The following is a 14,178-nucleotide window of genomic DNA, read 5'->3' as shown; positions in this document are numbered from 1 at the left end:
GGAAAACTCATAAATGAATGCATCACAAAGTTCAAAAGAAATAGAATGTGTGGCCCCAGGAGTCTTTCATATTGTGGCAAAAACTGACAAGGCTCAGGGTGTTCTTCTTGTACCCACAAAGCTACTTGTAAGAGCCTCTGAAGCCCCTGACCGTCTATTTATTATTTATTTAGTATATGAATTTATGTACAATATATTTTAATCATAGTATACACATTATTTTTACATCCTGATATTTTCATTTAATATACAATTGACATTTTTCCATTTCATTAAGTACTCTTCCAAAACATAATTTTTAATGGTTCCACATTATTGAAACTTACGGATATGTAATGGTTTATTAATAAATATCCATTGTTGGGGGCTGGGCATGGTGGCACACGCTTGTAATCCCAGCACTTTGGGAGGTCAAGGCCAGCGGATCACTTGAGGTCAGGAGTTCGAGACCAGCCTGGCCAACATGGCAAAACCCCATCTCTACTAAAAATACAAAAATTCACCGGGTTGGTGGCAGGTGTCTGTAATCCCAGCTACTCGGGAGGCTAAGGCAGGAGAATCGCTTGAATCCAGGAGACGGAGGTTGCAGTGAGCTGAGATTGTCCCACTGCATTCCGGCCTGGGTAGCAGAGCGAGACTGTCTCAAAAAACAAACAAACAAAATAATTCTCTATTGCGGGACATTTAGCTAATTTCCAGTCTTTTGCTCTTATAAATAAAGCTATGATGCACATCTCTGTTTATAAATCTTGCTTTTTTCAACTTTTATTTTAGATATGGGGGATACATGTACAGGTTGGCTACACGGTCATATTGCACCCAGGTAGTAAGCATAGTACCCAACAGGGAGGTTTCCTACCGAGGCCCTTTCCTCCCTCCCTCCCTCCCTCCCTCCTCTCGTGGTCCGCAGCGTTTACTGTTCCCATGTTTATGTCCATGGGTGCTCAATGTTTAGCTCCCACTTACAAGTGACAGAACATGCAGTATTTGGTTTTCTGGGTTCCTGTGTTAATTCGCTTAGGATTATGGCCTCTAGTTCCATCCATGTGGCTGTAAAGGACATGATTCTAATCTTTTTTATGGCTTTGCACTGACCGTCTATTTAAGAGCCTCTGAAGATCATCAAGAACTCACTGGGTAAAGGAGCTGGCGCGGGGCCCTTTCCAACCCTGGACCCCAGACGACCATGATGGGAAAGACCCTCCAGAGAAACCTACAGGAGGACCCACCAGTTCCAGTGACTCCTTCCGGGGGGCAACCCTGATTCGGAGCTGGCATTCCCAAACTGAACCTGCCTGGGGGAGGGACAATCTGAGGGCCAATGCTGCTGAGGGAGCCTCTGCTGGCTTTACAAGGGAGAAGGCTGGTTTCAGCTGACACTCTCAAAACAGATATTACAAGAGGGACTCGGAAGCCTCAGGAGCTGTGCTGGGGCACCCCAGACACCCCAGTTCAGTGGCTGAGTCCCCGCAGGCTGGGTGAGACAATACCCCCCTCACCTGCCCTCCCACCTTCCCCCATGCCATCTCCGCCCTCCCGCTCCTTACTCACCTCTTCCTGAAGCTTCACTTGCTAACCCCACCCCATTCGGAACTTGGCACAGGCTTCAGCCCTTAAGTCCTTTTTTTTTTTTTTTTTTTAGACGGAGTCTCACATTGTTGCTTGGGCTGGAGTACAGTGGTGCGATCTCAGCTCGCTACAACCTCCACCTTCTGGGTTCAAGCAATTCTCCTCCCTCAACCTCCGGAGTAGCTGGGATTACAGGCGCCTGCTACCACGCCCAGCTAATTTTTTTGTATTTTTAGTAGAGACCAGGTTTCAGTATGTTGGCCAGGCTGGTCTCGAACTCCTGACCTCGTGATCCGCCCGCCTAGGCCTCCCAAAGTGCTGGGATTACAGGCATGAGCCACTGTGCCCGGCCTCAGTACTTAAGTCCTAAAGTCCAAACTTCCAATGACAGTTGTTCTCCTCTGTCTTGGTGAATGGAGTTAAAACAGGTTCCTGTGTGTTTGCCTGTCTCCCTGACTACACTGCTAACTCCCTGGGGGAGGGGAGTCATCTGCGGGTTTATATTTCCTCCCTCTCCCTTGGTACAGGCTCAGGCTATGGTGAGGAGTCACACTTGGCCTTGCTGACAGGCTGGCCGGCTCTCTTGGGGCCAGGACTAACCTCCCCCGGGTCTTAGGGTGGCTAGCTGTCCCCTTACTGAATCGTGTTTGGCAAATGCCAAACTATGTGGACCTGACTGTAAGAGAAATACTATCCCCCATACCTGCTCCAGCCAGAATGATCCTAAGTCAGCTCCTGTCACTCCCTTTCTATCTGTCTCCATCTGAATAACATCAAGCCCATGAGGCTTTGCAGGTGCGGCCCAGCTCCTCCCCGACCCCTGCCCCACTCCTCTCCTGCTCCTTCTGCTCCAGACACCCGGCCTCCTGTGGTGAAGTCACACACACTCCTGCCTCAGAGCAGTATGCCTGCTGTCCCCTTTCCCTGGAATGCTTCTCCATGTGGCCAGCCCCTCAAAGCATTCAGGGCTCTGTTCAAAGAGAAATTTCCTTCCCACCCCTCCCAAAACAGCAACCCCTGCAGCAAGTGCTCCTTCCCCTGCTGCCCTATTGTGTGGCAATCATTTCTTTCATCCGCCCCTCCGGATGCACCCTCCTAGGCCCTGGCAGGCTGGCGCTGGTATGGCCCACATCAGCAGACCCCGTCCCCCCTGGCTTCCATTCAGCAGAGAGCCAGCAGGACAGTGTGGGAGGAGGGAAGGAGAGTGAGGTGAGCTTTCACAGAAGCCGGGTTGGCTCTTTCCCTGCAGGGCTCTGTGTGCTGGCAGGGCTCCTGGACCTGAGGCCTGGGCTCTTGCAGAAGCCTCTCCCATGGGCTTCTCCCCAGGTTCTAGCTGTCCCTCCCCTTCCCTGTTCCCAGCCCGCGTGCTACATCAACCCTTGTGCTTCCCCTGGACCTTGTCTGCACCTTTGGAAGCAATCCCTTCATTAAACCTTCCTCAAACATCCAACCCAGGCACACTGTCACCTTCCTTCCAGGACCCTAAATTCACCATCTGACACGACAGGTCTGTTTGAGAGAAGAGAGACAGACCCTCTTATATTGTTTTATACTCAGAAAAGGAAAAATAAGTGAAACTAAATGCAGGTAGCCCGGTGCCTAGGAACCAGACCCGAAACCAGGCCTGGGCCTGCCTGACCTAAGCCTGGTAGTTAAAGATCGACCCCTGACCTAACTGGTTATGTTATCTATAGATTCCAGACATTGTATGGAAGAGCATTGTAAAAATCCCTGTCCTGTTCTGTTTTGTTCTGATTACCGGTGCATGCAGCCCCCAGTCACGTACCCCTGCTCGCTCAATCGATCACGACCCTCTCACGTGGACCCCCTTAGAGTTGTGAGCCCTTAAAAGGGACAGGAATTGCTCATTCAAGGAGATCAGCTCTTGAGACAGGAGTCTTGCCGATGCTCCCGGCCGAATAAACCTCTTCCTTCTTTAACTCGGTGTCTGAGGAGTTTTGTCTGCGGCTCATCCTGCTACATGCTGTTGGTGAGCTGTCTGTCCCCCAGCTAGCCCACAAGCTCACAGGAGGGGAAACCTTGTTTTAGTCGCTGCTGTATCCCAACATCTGTATCAACACTGTGTGTAGCAGAAGCTCGATAAGTGTTTGTTGAATGTTAGAGCTGGAAGCCATGGCTCATGCCTGTAATCCCAGCACTTTGGGAGGCTGAGATGGGCAGATCACTTGAGGTTAGGAGTTCGAGGCCAGCCTGGCCAACATGGGGGAACCCCCCCCAACTCTATTAAAAATACAAACATTAGCTGGGCGTGGCAGTGCATATGTGTAATCCCAGCTACTCAGGAGGATGAGGCAGAAGAATCACTTGAACCTCAGAGGCGGAGGTTGCAATGAGATGAGATTATACCACTGCACTGCAGCCTGGGCGACAGAGACACTGTCTCAAAAAAAAATTGTTTAATGAGTGACTGAACAAGGGGAGGATCAACGTAATCTGGAAAGGCTACAGAGGCTGGAAAGTCAGGCAAGATTTTAGGAGGTGATGGGGAGGAAGAGCTCTAACAAAGGCAGGGGATACAGCAGTGATGAAAATGGCCTCCTCTCAGGGCGTGAAGACCCTCGCTTATGTCCTTCTTAGCACCCCTCCACTGTCTGTCATAATTTTGGGTTTGTTTTCTTTGTATGTCTTCCCACTGGAATGAATTCCCTGCAGGCAGGACCCATGTCTGTCTTGTTTGTCATGCTATCTTCAGAACTGGCACAGCGCCTGGCATGCCCAGATTGATAGACTGATATTTAATAAATGAAAAGAAAAATGAATTATCCAAAAGAAACAATGAATTGGCAGAGGACCTCAGAAGCCTGGTTGGGCCATTTGGACTTGGAGTGAAAAGCAGGAGGGAGGAACTGCAAGTCCTACTGCAGGGGAGAGAAGACAAGGTGAGGGCTTATGGGAAGACGGCCCTGGCAGGGATGGAGGCTGGGGAAGAGCAGGGTACCTGCTCAGCCATGTGGGGAGGCAGCATCAGACAGGCCAGGAAGGAAGAAGGGGCAAAATTCAGTGACTGTCTTGTCACTGATTTCAGTGTCTTGGTCCAGGGGACCAAGCGGGGGGCTGGGAAAATGAGATCGTGCCATCCAGCCTGAGGTCCCAGGCCAAGGTAAGCACTCGACGGTTAGCTGCCGTTATCCTCACTGTTTCTAACCTCTGTCTGAAGTGGGAAAGCTTTGGATTGGAAGTGGTTTTTGGGAAAGGGGAGATCAACTCTGGCCATGTTGAAATCAAAGTATCATCAGACAGCTGGATGCCGAGGCATCCTGGAGAGATGATGGCTGGAGGTGGAGAAGCAGACGAGCCATCTCCATGCATACACAGCGGTTGAGTGTTTGTGACCATCCACGGCTAAGAGGACTGGAGGGAAGAGCCAGGAAAGAAAAGGAAGGCCAAGAATAACAAGGAAAGTGGGGCAGTGTCATGGAAGTCAAAGGAACAATGTGGAAGAAGGAAGGGGCAGCCAGCACAGTCACATGCCAGAAGCAAAAGAAGCGGGCTGGACCCCACTGAGGGGCCCCCATCCTGGAGGAGCACCTACCTGCTGGCCTCTGGGATGGGCTGGGAGAGCTAATGGTGCAAGGCAGAGGGTGCATTGTTAGTAGAGGGCTTGCTGCCTGTCCCAACAAGACATTCCTGGGCATACACACTCAAACCTCATTTATGACAGAGACTGCCAACTCTCCCACAAATCCACTTTTTCCTTCTTCCCATGGTGACAAAGCTCCCAAATTTTACCTAGACAGAGCCACCCAGGTAAAGACCACATTTCCTTGCTTCCCTTGCAGCCAGGTGGGTTCGTATTACTAGGAGGGTGCAGCTTCCAGGTCCTGCTTAGGAGCAAGGTGAAAGTTTGCCCTCATACACCTCCCTTCTCCCCCAACGCTGGAATCTGGGCCCAGCAGATGGGGTGGCCACCATACTCCGTCCTGCAAGCAGCACCCAAAGTGACAGAGGAGTCAAGAGGCAGAAGGGACCTTGACACCACCAAGTCACCCAGACGGCCTGGACCACTCACCCAGCTTTCACAGAAGCCATATGCCTCTGACTTAAGCCACTTGATTTTGGGGACTTTTTGTTAGGGCAGCCTAACTCACATGGGAACACAAGCTTTAATCCAGCAGAAATGCCACCTTAGATCAGACCAAAAGTTGCTCAGCTCATCTCTGCTAGGAGCCCCAGGGGTAGTGAGGGAGGTCACCGGCATCTCCCTTGACAAGATCCTCACTCTTCACCTACCAGGAAATCCTTAGTCTCCTTAACACTGTTACAAAGCCGTCATTCATAAACAGATCAAAACCTTTCATAAGACTGGGCAAAGTGGCTCACAACTGTGATCCCAGCACTTCAGCAGGCTGAGGCGGTATGATCCCTTGAGGCCAGGAGTTAAAGACCAGCCTGGCCACATAGGGAGACCCCATCCCTACAAAAAATTTAAAATTAGCTGGGCATGGTGCCGTGTACCTGTAATCCCAGCTACTGGGAAGGCTGAGGTGGGAGGATCACTTGAGCCCAGGAATTCTAGGTTACAGTGAGTTATGATAGTGCCTGTATACTCCAGCCTGAGAGCAGGACCCTGTCTCTAAAACAAATAAATAAATAAATAAATAAAAAATCCTTAATGAAAGCTTTTTTTCTCCCTATCTACTTAATCAAGGAATGAACATGAGCTGTGATCAGTGCCCTCAGCCTGCCTCACATCACCCCTCTTTATTTTTTTTTTTTTTGAGACGGGGTCCCGCTCTGTCGCCCAGGCTGGAGTGCAGTGGCGCAACCTTGGCTCACTGCAACCTCCACCTCCCGGGTTCAAGCGATTCTCCTGCCTCAGTCTCCCAAGTAGCTGGGACTACAGGCGCGCACCACCATGCCTGGCTAATTTTTGTATTTTTAGTAGAGACGGGGTTTTACCATGTTGGCCAGGCTGGTCTCCAACTCCTGACCTCATGATCTGCCCTCCTCGGCCTCCCAAAGTGCTAGGATTACAGGGGTGAGCCACCGTGCCCAGCCACATCACCTCTCTTAACTGGTCCCATTTCTAGCTTCCTTTCTCCTCCCACCTACAGGCCAGTTGAATGCATGGGTGGGTGGTGCACACAGCAGTGCTCAGTGTCACTAAGCCTCAAAACAGGAACAGTTGTGAGGCAACAGCGTCAATCAGCTCTGGAGCAGAATGCCTGGGTGCAGACGGCAGCTGAACTACTCAGCAGCCAGGTGGGCTGACTTGTCACCGATCTCTCCAGGCCTCCATGTCCTCGACTGCAAACAGGAACGGTCAAAACATTAGCTTTCAGGGTAATTGTGAGGATCAAATGAGTCCGTATGTGTAAAACGCTTAGAACAGTGACTGACAAGAGTTCAGTTCTCCATTAGTATTAGCTTTTATATATTTTTTTTCATATTGTCATGAGGCAAGCAAGCTTTTATAATTTTATTTATTTTTTGAGGCGGAGTTTCACTCTTGTTGCCCAGGCTGGAGTACAATGGCACAATCTCGGCTCACTGCAACCTCCACCGCCAGGGTTCAAGCAATTCTCCTGCCTCAGCCTCCCAAGTAGCTGGGATTACAGGCATGCGCCACCACACCCTGCTAATTTTGTATTTTCAGTAGAGATGGGGTTCTTCCTGTTGGTCAGGCTGGTCTTGAACTCACAACCTTAGGTGATCCGCCCACCTCGGCCTCCCAAAGTGCTGGGATTACAGGCGTGAGCCACTGTGCCCAGCCGCTTTTATAATTTTAAAAGCAATGGAAAGAAAAGAAGGGTCTGGTAATGGAATAACACTCATGTATAAAGCATGGCCATACTTTATTTTAATGATAAAGACATTCCATGAAATCCCTTCAACAAGGTATCCTAATGATCCCGTTCTGTAGAAACTGATTTGGAAGTTTAGTGATTTGCCCCAGATCCACAGATGGTTAAGTGGTGGACAATGCATACAAATGTCACCAAGCCTTATTTTACTGAGCCACATGAATCGAAGTAGAGTGACTTCAAGATGCCAGAAAAACAAAGCTCAGGTTCATCTTTTTTTTTTTTTTTTTGAGACGGAGTCTCGCTCTGTAGCCCAGGCTGGAGTGCAGTGGTGCGATCTTGGCTCACTGCAACCTCTGCCTACTGAGTTCAAGCAATTCTCTGCCTCAGCCTCCTGAGTAGCTGGGATTACAGGTGCCCACCACCATGCCCAGCTAATTTTTGTAATTTTAGTAGAGACAGGGTTTCACCATGTTGGCCAAGCTGCTCTTGAACTCCTGACCTCATGATGTACCCGCCTCAGCCTCCCAAAGTGCTGGGATTACAGGCGTGAGCCACCGCGCCCGGCCCCACTCAGGTACATCTTTCACACTTGTTTCCCTGAAAGCCAGCCAGTGTTGCTACTGGTCTCTCAGAATAACCTGCCAGTCACCACTTAACTGCCTCCTGGTCAGAAACAGAGGAAAGGGGCTTGCTGAGAATCCTCACTCCAAAGCCAGAACTGGGGCTGTGATGCAGAGGGGGAGGTTAGACGTTAAGGAAATGCAAATTAATATAAGCTATTACAACACACCCATCAGAATGGCTAAAATAAAAAATAATACTGAATACTTGTGAGGATGTAGAGACACTGGATCACTCAACATCGCTAGGGAGAATAAAAAAAATGGTACAGCTGGCTGGGCATAGTGGCTCCTGCCTGGTCAGGAGTTCAAGACCACCCTGGACAACATGGTGAAACCCCACCTCTACTAAAAATACAAAAATTAGCCGGGCATGGTGGCATGCACCTGTAGTCCCAGCTATTTGGGAGGTTGAGGCAGGAGAATCACTTGAACTGGGAGGTGGTGGTTGCAGTGAGCCAAGATTGCATCACTGCACTCCAGCCTGGCAACAGACTGAGGCTGTCTAAAAAAAATATATATATATATACACACACACACACACACACATATATATATATACACACATACATATATATACACACACACACACATTATATATATATACACATACACACACACACATATATATACACACATATAGTACACCGGCTCTGGGAAATAGTTTTGTCAGTTTCTTACAAAATTAAATACGCAGTTACCATAGGACCCAGCAATTGCATTCTTAGGTATTTATTGCAGAGAAACTAAAACTTGTTTACACAAAAAACCTGTACACAAGTGTTATAGCAGCTTTGTTCACAGTAGCCCCAAATTGGAAACAGGCCAGATGTCTCTCAATGCGTGAATGGTTAAAGAAGCTGTGTTAAACTATGGTGCCTCCATGCTACTCAGCAATAAAAAGAAAGGAACTACTGACACACACAACCACCTAGATGGACCTCAAGAGAATTATGCAGAACTGAAAAAGCCAACGTCAAAAAGTCCCATACTCGGTCAGGTGCGGTGGGTCATACCTGTAATCCTAGCACTGTGGGAGGCTGAGGTGGGCGGATCACTTGAGGTCAGGAGTTGGAGACCAACCTGGCCAACATGGTGAAACCCCATCTCTACTAAAAATACAAAAGTTAGCTGGGTGTGGTGGCACATGCCTGTAATCCCAGCTACTTGGGAGGCTGAGGCAGGAGAATCTCTTGAACCTGGGAGGTGGAGGAGTTGCAGTGAGCTGGGATCGCTCCACTGCACTCCATCCAGCCTAGGCGATAGAGCAAGACTCTGTCTCAAAAAGAAAAAAGTCACATACTTTATGATTCAATTTATAACATTCTTTCAGTAACATTAGAGATAGAGAACAGAGTAGTGGCTGCCAGGAAAGAAGTGGAAGAGCAGAGAGGTGGATGTGATTGCAAAGAGACAGCATGAGGGAGAACTGTACTGATGCAATGGTTCTGTGTCTTCACCATTTGTGTGGTGGTGGTTACACAAATCTACACGATGAAACTGCACGGAACAACACACACATAACACACACGTGCACATGGTGAAAACTAAGCTCTATGGATTGTACTAATATAAAATCTACATTGCACACTGAAACTGAATGCAAGGGTTTTGATATTGCACTACAGTTATGCAAGAGGCTACCACTGGGAGAAAGTGGGTGATGGGTACATAGGATCTCTCTCAACATTTTTTGCAACATCTTGTGAATCTATAATTATTCCAAAATTAAAATTTAAAGAAAGATCAATCAGAGATACATATAGACACATTTAGATTAAATGACACAGGTCTGGGGTTTGCATTTAAAAATACTCCATAAGAGCCAGGCGCGGTGGCTAACGCCTGTAACCTCAGCACTTTAGGAGGCTGAGGCAGGTGATCACCTGAGGTCAGGAGTTGGAGACCAGTCTGGCCAACATGGTGAAACCCCATCTCTACTAAACCTACAAAAAATTAGGCCAGGTGCGGTGGCTCATGCCTGTAATCCCAGCATTTTGGGAGGCCGAGGCGGACGGATCATGAGGTCAGGAGATCGAGACCATCCTGGCTAACGCAGTGAAACTCTGTCTCTACTGAAAAATACAAAAAATTAGCTGGGCGTGGTAGCAGGCGCCTGTAGTCCCAGCTACTTGGGAGGCTGAGGCAGGAGAATGGCGTGAACCCAGGTGGCGGAGCTTGCAGTGAGCTGAGATTGCACCACTGCAATCTTGACAATCCACTGCAATGTAGCCTGGGCGACAGAGTGAGACTCCGTCTCCAAAAAAAAAAAAAAATTAGCCAGGCGTGGTGGTGGTAGATACCTATAATCCCAGCTACTCAGGAAGCTGAGGCAGTAGAATCATTTGAACCCGGGAGGCAGAAGTTGCAGTGAGCCAAGATTGCACCATTGCACTCCAGCGCGAAACTCTCTCACACGCGCGCACACACACACACACACACACTCCAGGAGGAAAGAAAATAAAGGACAAAAAGTGGGAGAAACAGATGAAACAGAATCAACAAGCTATTGACAAGTGTGGAAGCTTGATGAGGCATATACAGGGGTTCATATATTTTGCTCTCTAATTTTGTATTTGAAAATTTCCAAAATAAAAGTTTTACTAAGTTCCCAGGTGTGCTTAGGCCAACACAAGGGCTAAGCCTGACTTATTTGTCCACATTGCTGTTAACTTTTGAACACAAATTAAGTTCAAAGCTTACAGTTCTATTTATTTACAAAGTTTTTATTATGAATTTTTATTGAGATTTTCATAAACATTTTTAATCTGCATGTTTACTACTTTTTGCCTCTAAGAAGTCCCATAAAGTTATAAAAAATAGAAATTTATAAATACACATTGAGAATTATGCATTTTTATACAGGGTCAATGTTTCAAGTTGTCTAACCCTTTCCCTGTCTCCCCTCAGAACAAAATTATGAGTATAGCCTCTGAGGCCAGGCGCGGTGGCTCATGCCTGTAATCCCACCCACACTGGGAGGCCGAGGTGGGTGGATCATCTGAGGTCAGGTGTTCGAGACCACCCTGGCCAACCTGGTGAAACCCCGTCTCTACCAAAAATACAAAAAAAATTAGCCGAGAATTGTGGTAGGTGCCTGTAATCCCAGCTACTCGGGAGGCTGAGGCAGGAGAATCCCTTGAACCCAGGAGGTGGAGGTTGCAGTGAGCCGAGATCACGCCATTGCACTCCAGCCTGGGCAATAAGAGTGAGATGCCGTCTCAAAAAAAAAAAAGAAAAGAAAAGAAAAAAAAAAGAGTATAGCCTCTGAAATCTCAACAGCAGAAATAGCAGCCCTTTTCCAAATCCCACCTATAACTCAGCACATCTGCATTCAACAGGTGCTTACACTGGATAACAACAACAAATGGGAGCTGCAGAGACACTGACTGGGACAACACCTCCCAAGAGCAGTGAGAACAGCTGGGATTGGCCACGGCTTGAATGTGGGGCTGTGTTCATAAACTTATCAGGCCAAGAATCGCTAAGGACTGAATCACAAACCCTGAGAAGGCCACATAGGCCAGTCTAACTGCTTCGATCTAGGAGAGTTTCACGTTACTACAAACCTGAAAAACTCCTATTTAGTCCAGTTGGGGAATCCAATTTTTTTTTTACTAGCGTCCCCTCTTCCGTTCCTGACAAGCAGCTCTTTCCTTACACAGTACAGTGAGGCCAGAAGAACATGGAGCCTGCTGTCAAGTCCCCAAGTTTTTCAAGTTTCCAAATTCACCAAGGGAATGGAAGACTAAGAGATGGGCTGGGCACCGTGGCTCACGCCTGTAATCTCGACATTTTGGAAGGCCGAGGCGGGTGGATCACTTGAGGCCAGGAGTTCAAGACCAGCCTGGGCAACATAGCAAAATCCCATGTCTACTAAAAATACAAAAAAAAAAAAAAATTAGCCAGGTGTGGTGGCAGGCATCTGTAATCCCAGCTACTCTGAGAATTGCTTGAACCCGGGGAGTGGAGGTTGCAGTGAGCCGAGGTAGTGCCACTATACTCCAGCTGGGGCGACACAGTGAGACCCTGTCTCAAAATAAAAGGAGTTGAACTGTGGAAGCCAAAGGGGAATACATGAAGCTAAATATGGACGTTAGGATTCTAACTTGGGAAACAGCTTATTCATCCAGTGTTCACTTCCACGTGTTGTTGCATTTTTCTTCCTTGGATTTAGTTTTAAAAACTCTTCCTTAGGAGACCAGAAAAGATATCAGCATGCCCAGCATCTTCCTTAAAAACTTGTTTTCTGGTTTGTAGGGTATGTTAAGAATGAAGTTGTTCTCCCCACAGGATACAAAGTGGTTGGACAGACTCAGACCTGCTTCTTGGAGAATGCCTCAGCTTGGCTCACTCCTGCCCATCCACCAGCCTTCCAGCTGACCAGCCGTTTCTCAGCTTTCAGAATACAAGATGAGGCCAAGCCCTCAACACCCCACCCTCACCCCACCAAATCCTTTCCTATTGTTTACTTTATCCTTTTTTTATTTTTTTGAAACGGAGTCTCGCTCTGTCACCCAGGATGGAGTGCAGTGGCACGATCTCGGCTCACTGCAACCTCCGCCTCCCAGGTTCAAGTGATTCTCCTGCCTCAGCCTCCTGAGTAGCTGGGATTACAGGCTTGAGTAACCACACCTGGCTAATTTTTGTATTTTTAGTAGAGACAGGGCTTCACTATGTTGGCCAGGCTGGTCTCAAACTCCTGACCTCAAGTGATCCACCTGCCTTCACCTCCCAAAGTGCTGGGATTACAGGCGTAAGCCATTGCGCGTGGCCCCTCTTTCCTACTGTTTAAACCCCATGGCTCCTCTATCAAGTCCCAGCATAATGGAGCCGACGCTCTAGGCTCTTGTCAGAGAAAACCTCTTCTTCCAGAAGGGGTAAGACTTGGCAGTTCCCAAGCACACGTTCCTCAGAGGGGCAATAAATGGTAAATCTCTCAGAAGGAGAGTGCTGCCCCGCTTCAGGGAGCTTTCGTCAAATGCCGACGGGAGGAGAGGTGCAGCCCCGACATGTCGTTCTTCTTCACAGTGATGCATCTGCTCAAGACTCCTGACTCCTGCCCACCCCAAACAAAGCTGTGCTGTGTGGCCTCCCGTTTCCAACACGTTGAGGGAGTACAAAGAACTTTTCATCAGCTCAACAGAGCACTTGGGAGCCCAGATGAGGAGAGAAATAAGAATGAAGTTCTGGGATGAGAAAGTGGTGCCACAAATTGTGAGTCAATAAAAGGGATCCAGATATCCTGAAATACATGCTGGACAGTCTTCTTTGTAATAAGCGCAGCAGCAAAGAGCCCTTTCCTTCCTGTCACTTTCCCTGGTCTCTTGAGTTTCAAAGGAATCAAATCCTGTGATAATGAACGAAGTCACTGGCTGCTGCTATGCCCCACCACATAGCCTGATTGATTAAGAAAGTCTCTGGCGAGGTGCGGTGGCTCACGCCTGTAATCTCAGCACTTTGGGAGGCCGAGGCGGGTTATCACTTGAGGTCAGGAGTTCAAGACCAGCCTGGCCAACATGGCGAAACCTTATCTCTATTAAAAATACAAAAATTAGCTGGGCGTGGTGGCTCACACCTGTAATCTCAATGCTTTGGGAGGCCAATGCTGGTGGATCACTTGAGGTCAGGAGTTCAAGACCAGCCTGGCCAACATGGCGAAACCCTATCTCTACTCAAAATACAAAAATTAGCCAGCATGGTGGCGCTTGCCTCTAGTCCCAGCTACTCGGGAGGCCAAGGCAGGAGAATCACTTGGACTCAGGGTTGCTAAGACTGCAGTGAGCTGAGATCACACCACTGCATTCCAGCCTGGGTGATAGAGTAAGACTCCATCTCAAAATAAAAAAAAAAATTCCCATTATTCTGTTCATATCTTCCTCAACCCAAACATCCAGTGAAAATAGGTCATCTTAATAGACGGTTTGCCATGAAAATCATGTCCGATCACACCCTGCAGCCTCGGCTTGGCCATGAGGAGGTCACCCTCTTCTTCCCTTGAGTGGCTTTAACTCCCCGGGAGGGTGGAATCTGCGCCCCTGTACAAGCCAGGTTTCCTTCTCAGCTCAGGAGAGGGACCTAGAAAGAAGAGGAACCATGGAGCCTCCTGGTGTGGGCCCTGTCTGCTCTCCTTCTAGGGGAAAACAGCTCCAGTGCTGTGAGGGTTGGTCCCTAGACTGCAGGACACTCAACCACTAAGGAACAAGAGCTATGTACGGGAG

At 48.4% G+C, this 14,178-nt stretch overlaps 1 protein-coding gene across 6 annotated transcripts in view; it reads right to left on the bottom strand.

Moving 5' to 3' along the window:
• Positions 1–14,178, bottom strand: part of TAF8 (TATA-box binding protein associated factor 8) — a 41,775-nt gene that overhangs the window by 527 nt on the left and 27,070 nt on the right. For 2 of the 6 annotated variants that reach the window (XM_055113598.2, XM_003833300.5), the window contains one exon: positions 7,369–14,035. The exons of the other annotated variants lie outside the window; for them this stretch is intronic. Coding sequence is in view for 1 of the 2 variants with exons in the window: in XM_003833300.5 (XP_003833348.1) it covers positions 14,023–14,035 (13 nt within the window). In the remaining variant the exon portion in view is untranslated. Of the gene's footprint in view, positions 1–7,368; positions 14,036–14,178 lie in introns of those variants that run through there. 6 annotated transcript variants of the gene reach the window in all.

Source organism: Pan paniscus, chromosome 5, assembly GCF_029289425.2.
Source record: "Pan paniscus chromosome 5, NHGRI_mPanPan1-v2.0_pri, whole genome shotgun sequence".
In the NCBI taxonomy this organism is placed as follows: domain Eukaryota; kingdom Metazoa; phylum Chordata; class Mammalia; order Primates; family Hominidae; genus Pan; species Pan paniscus.
This window is presented reverse-complemented; position numbering and strand designations above follow the sequence as displayed.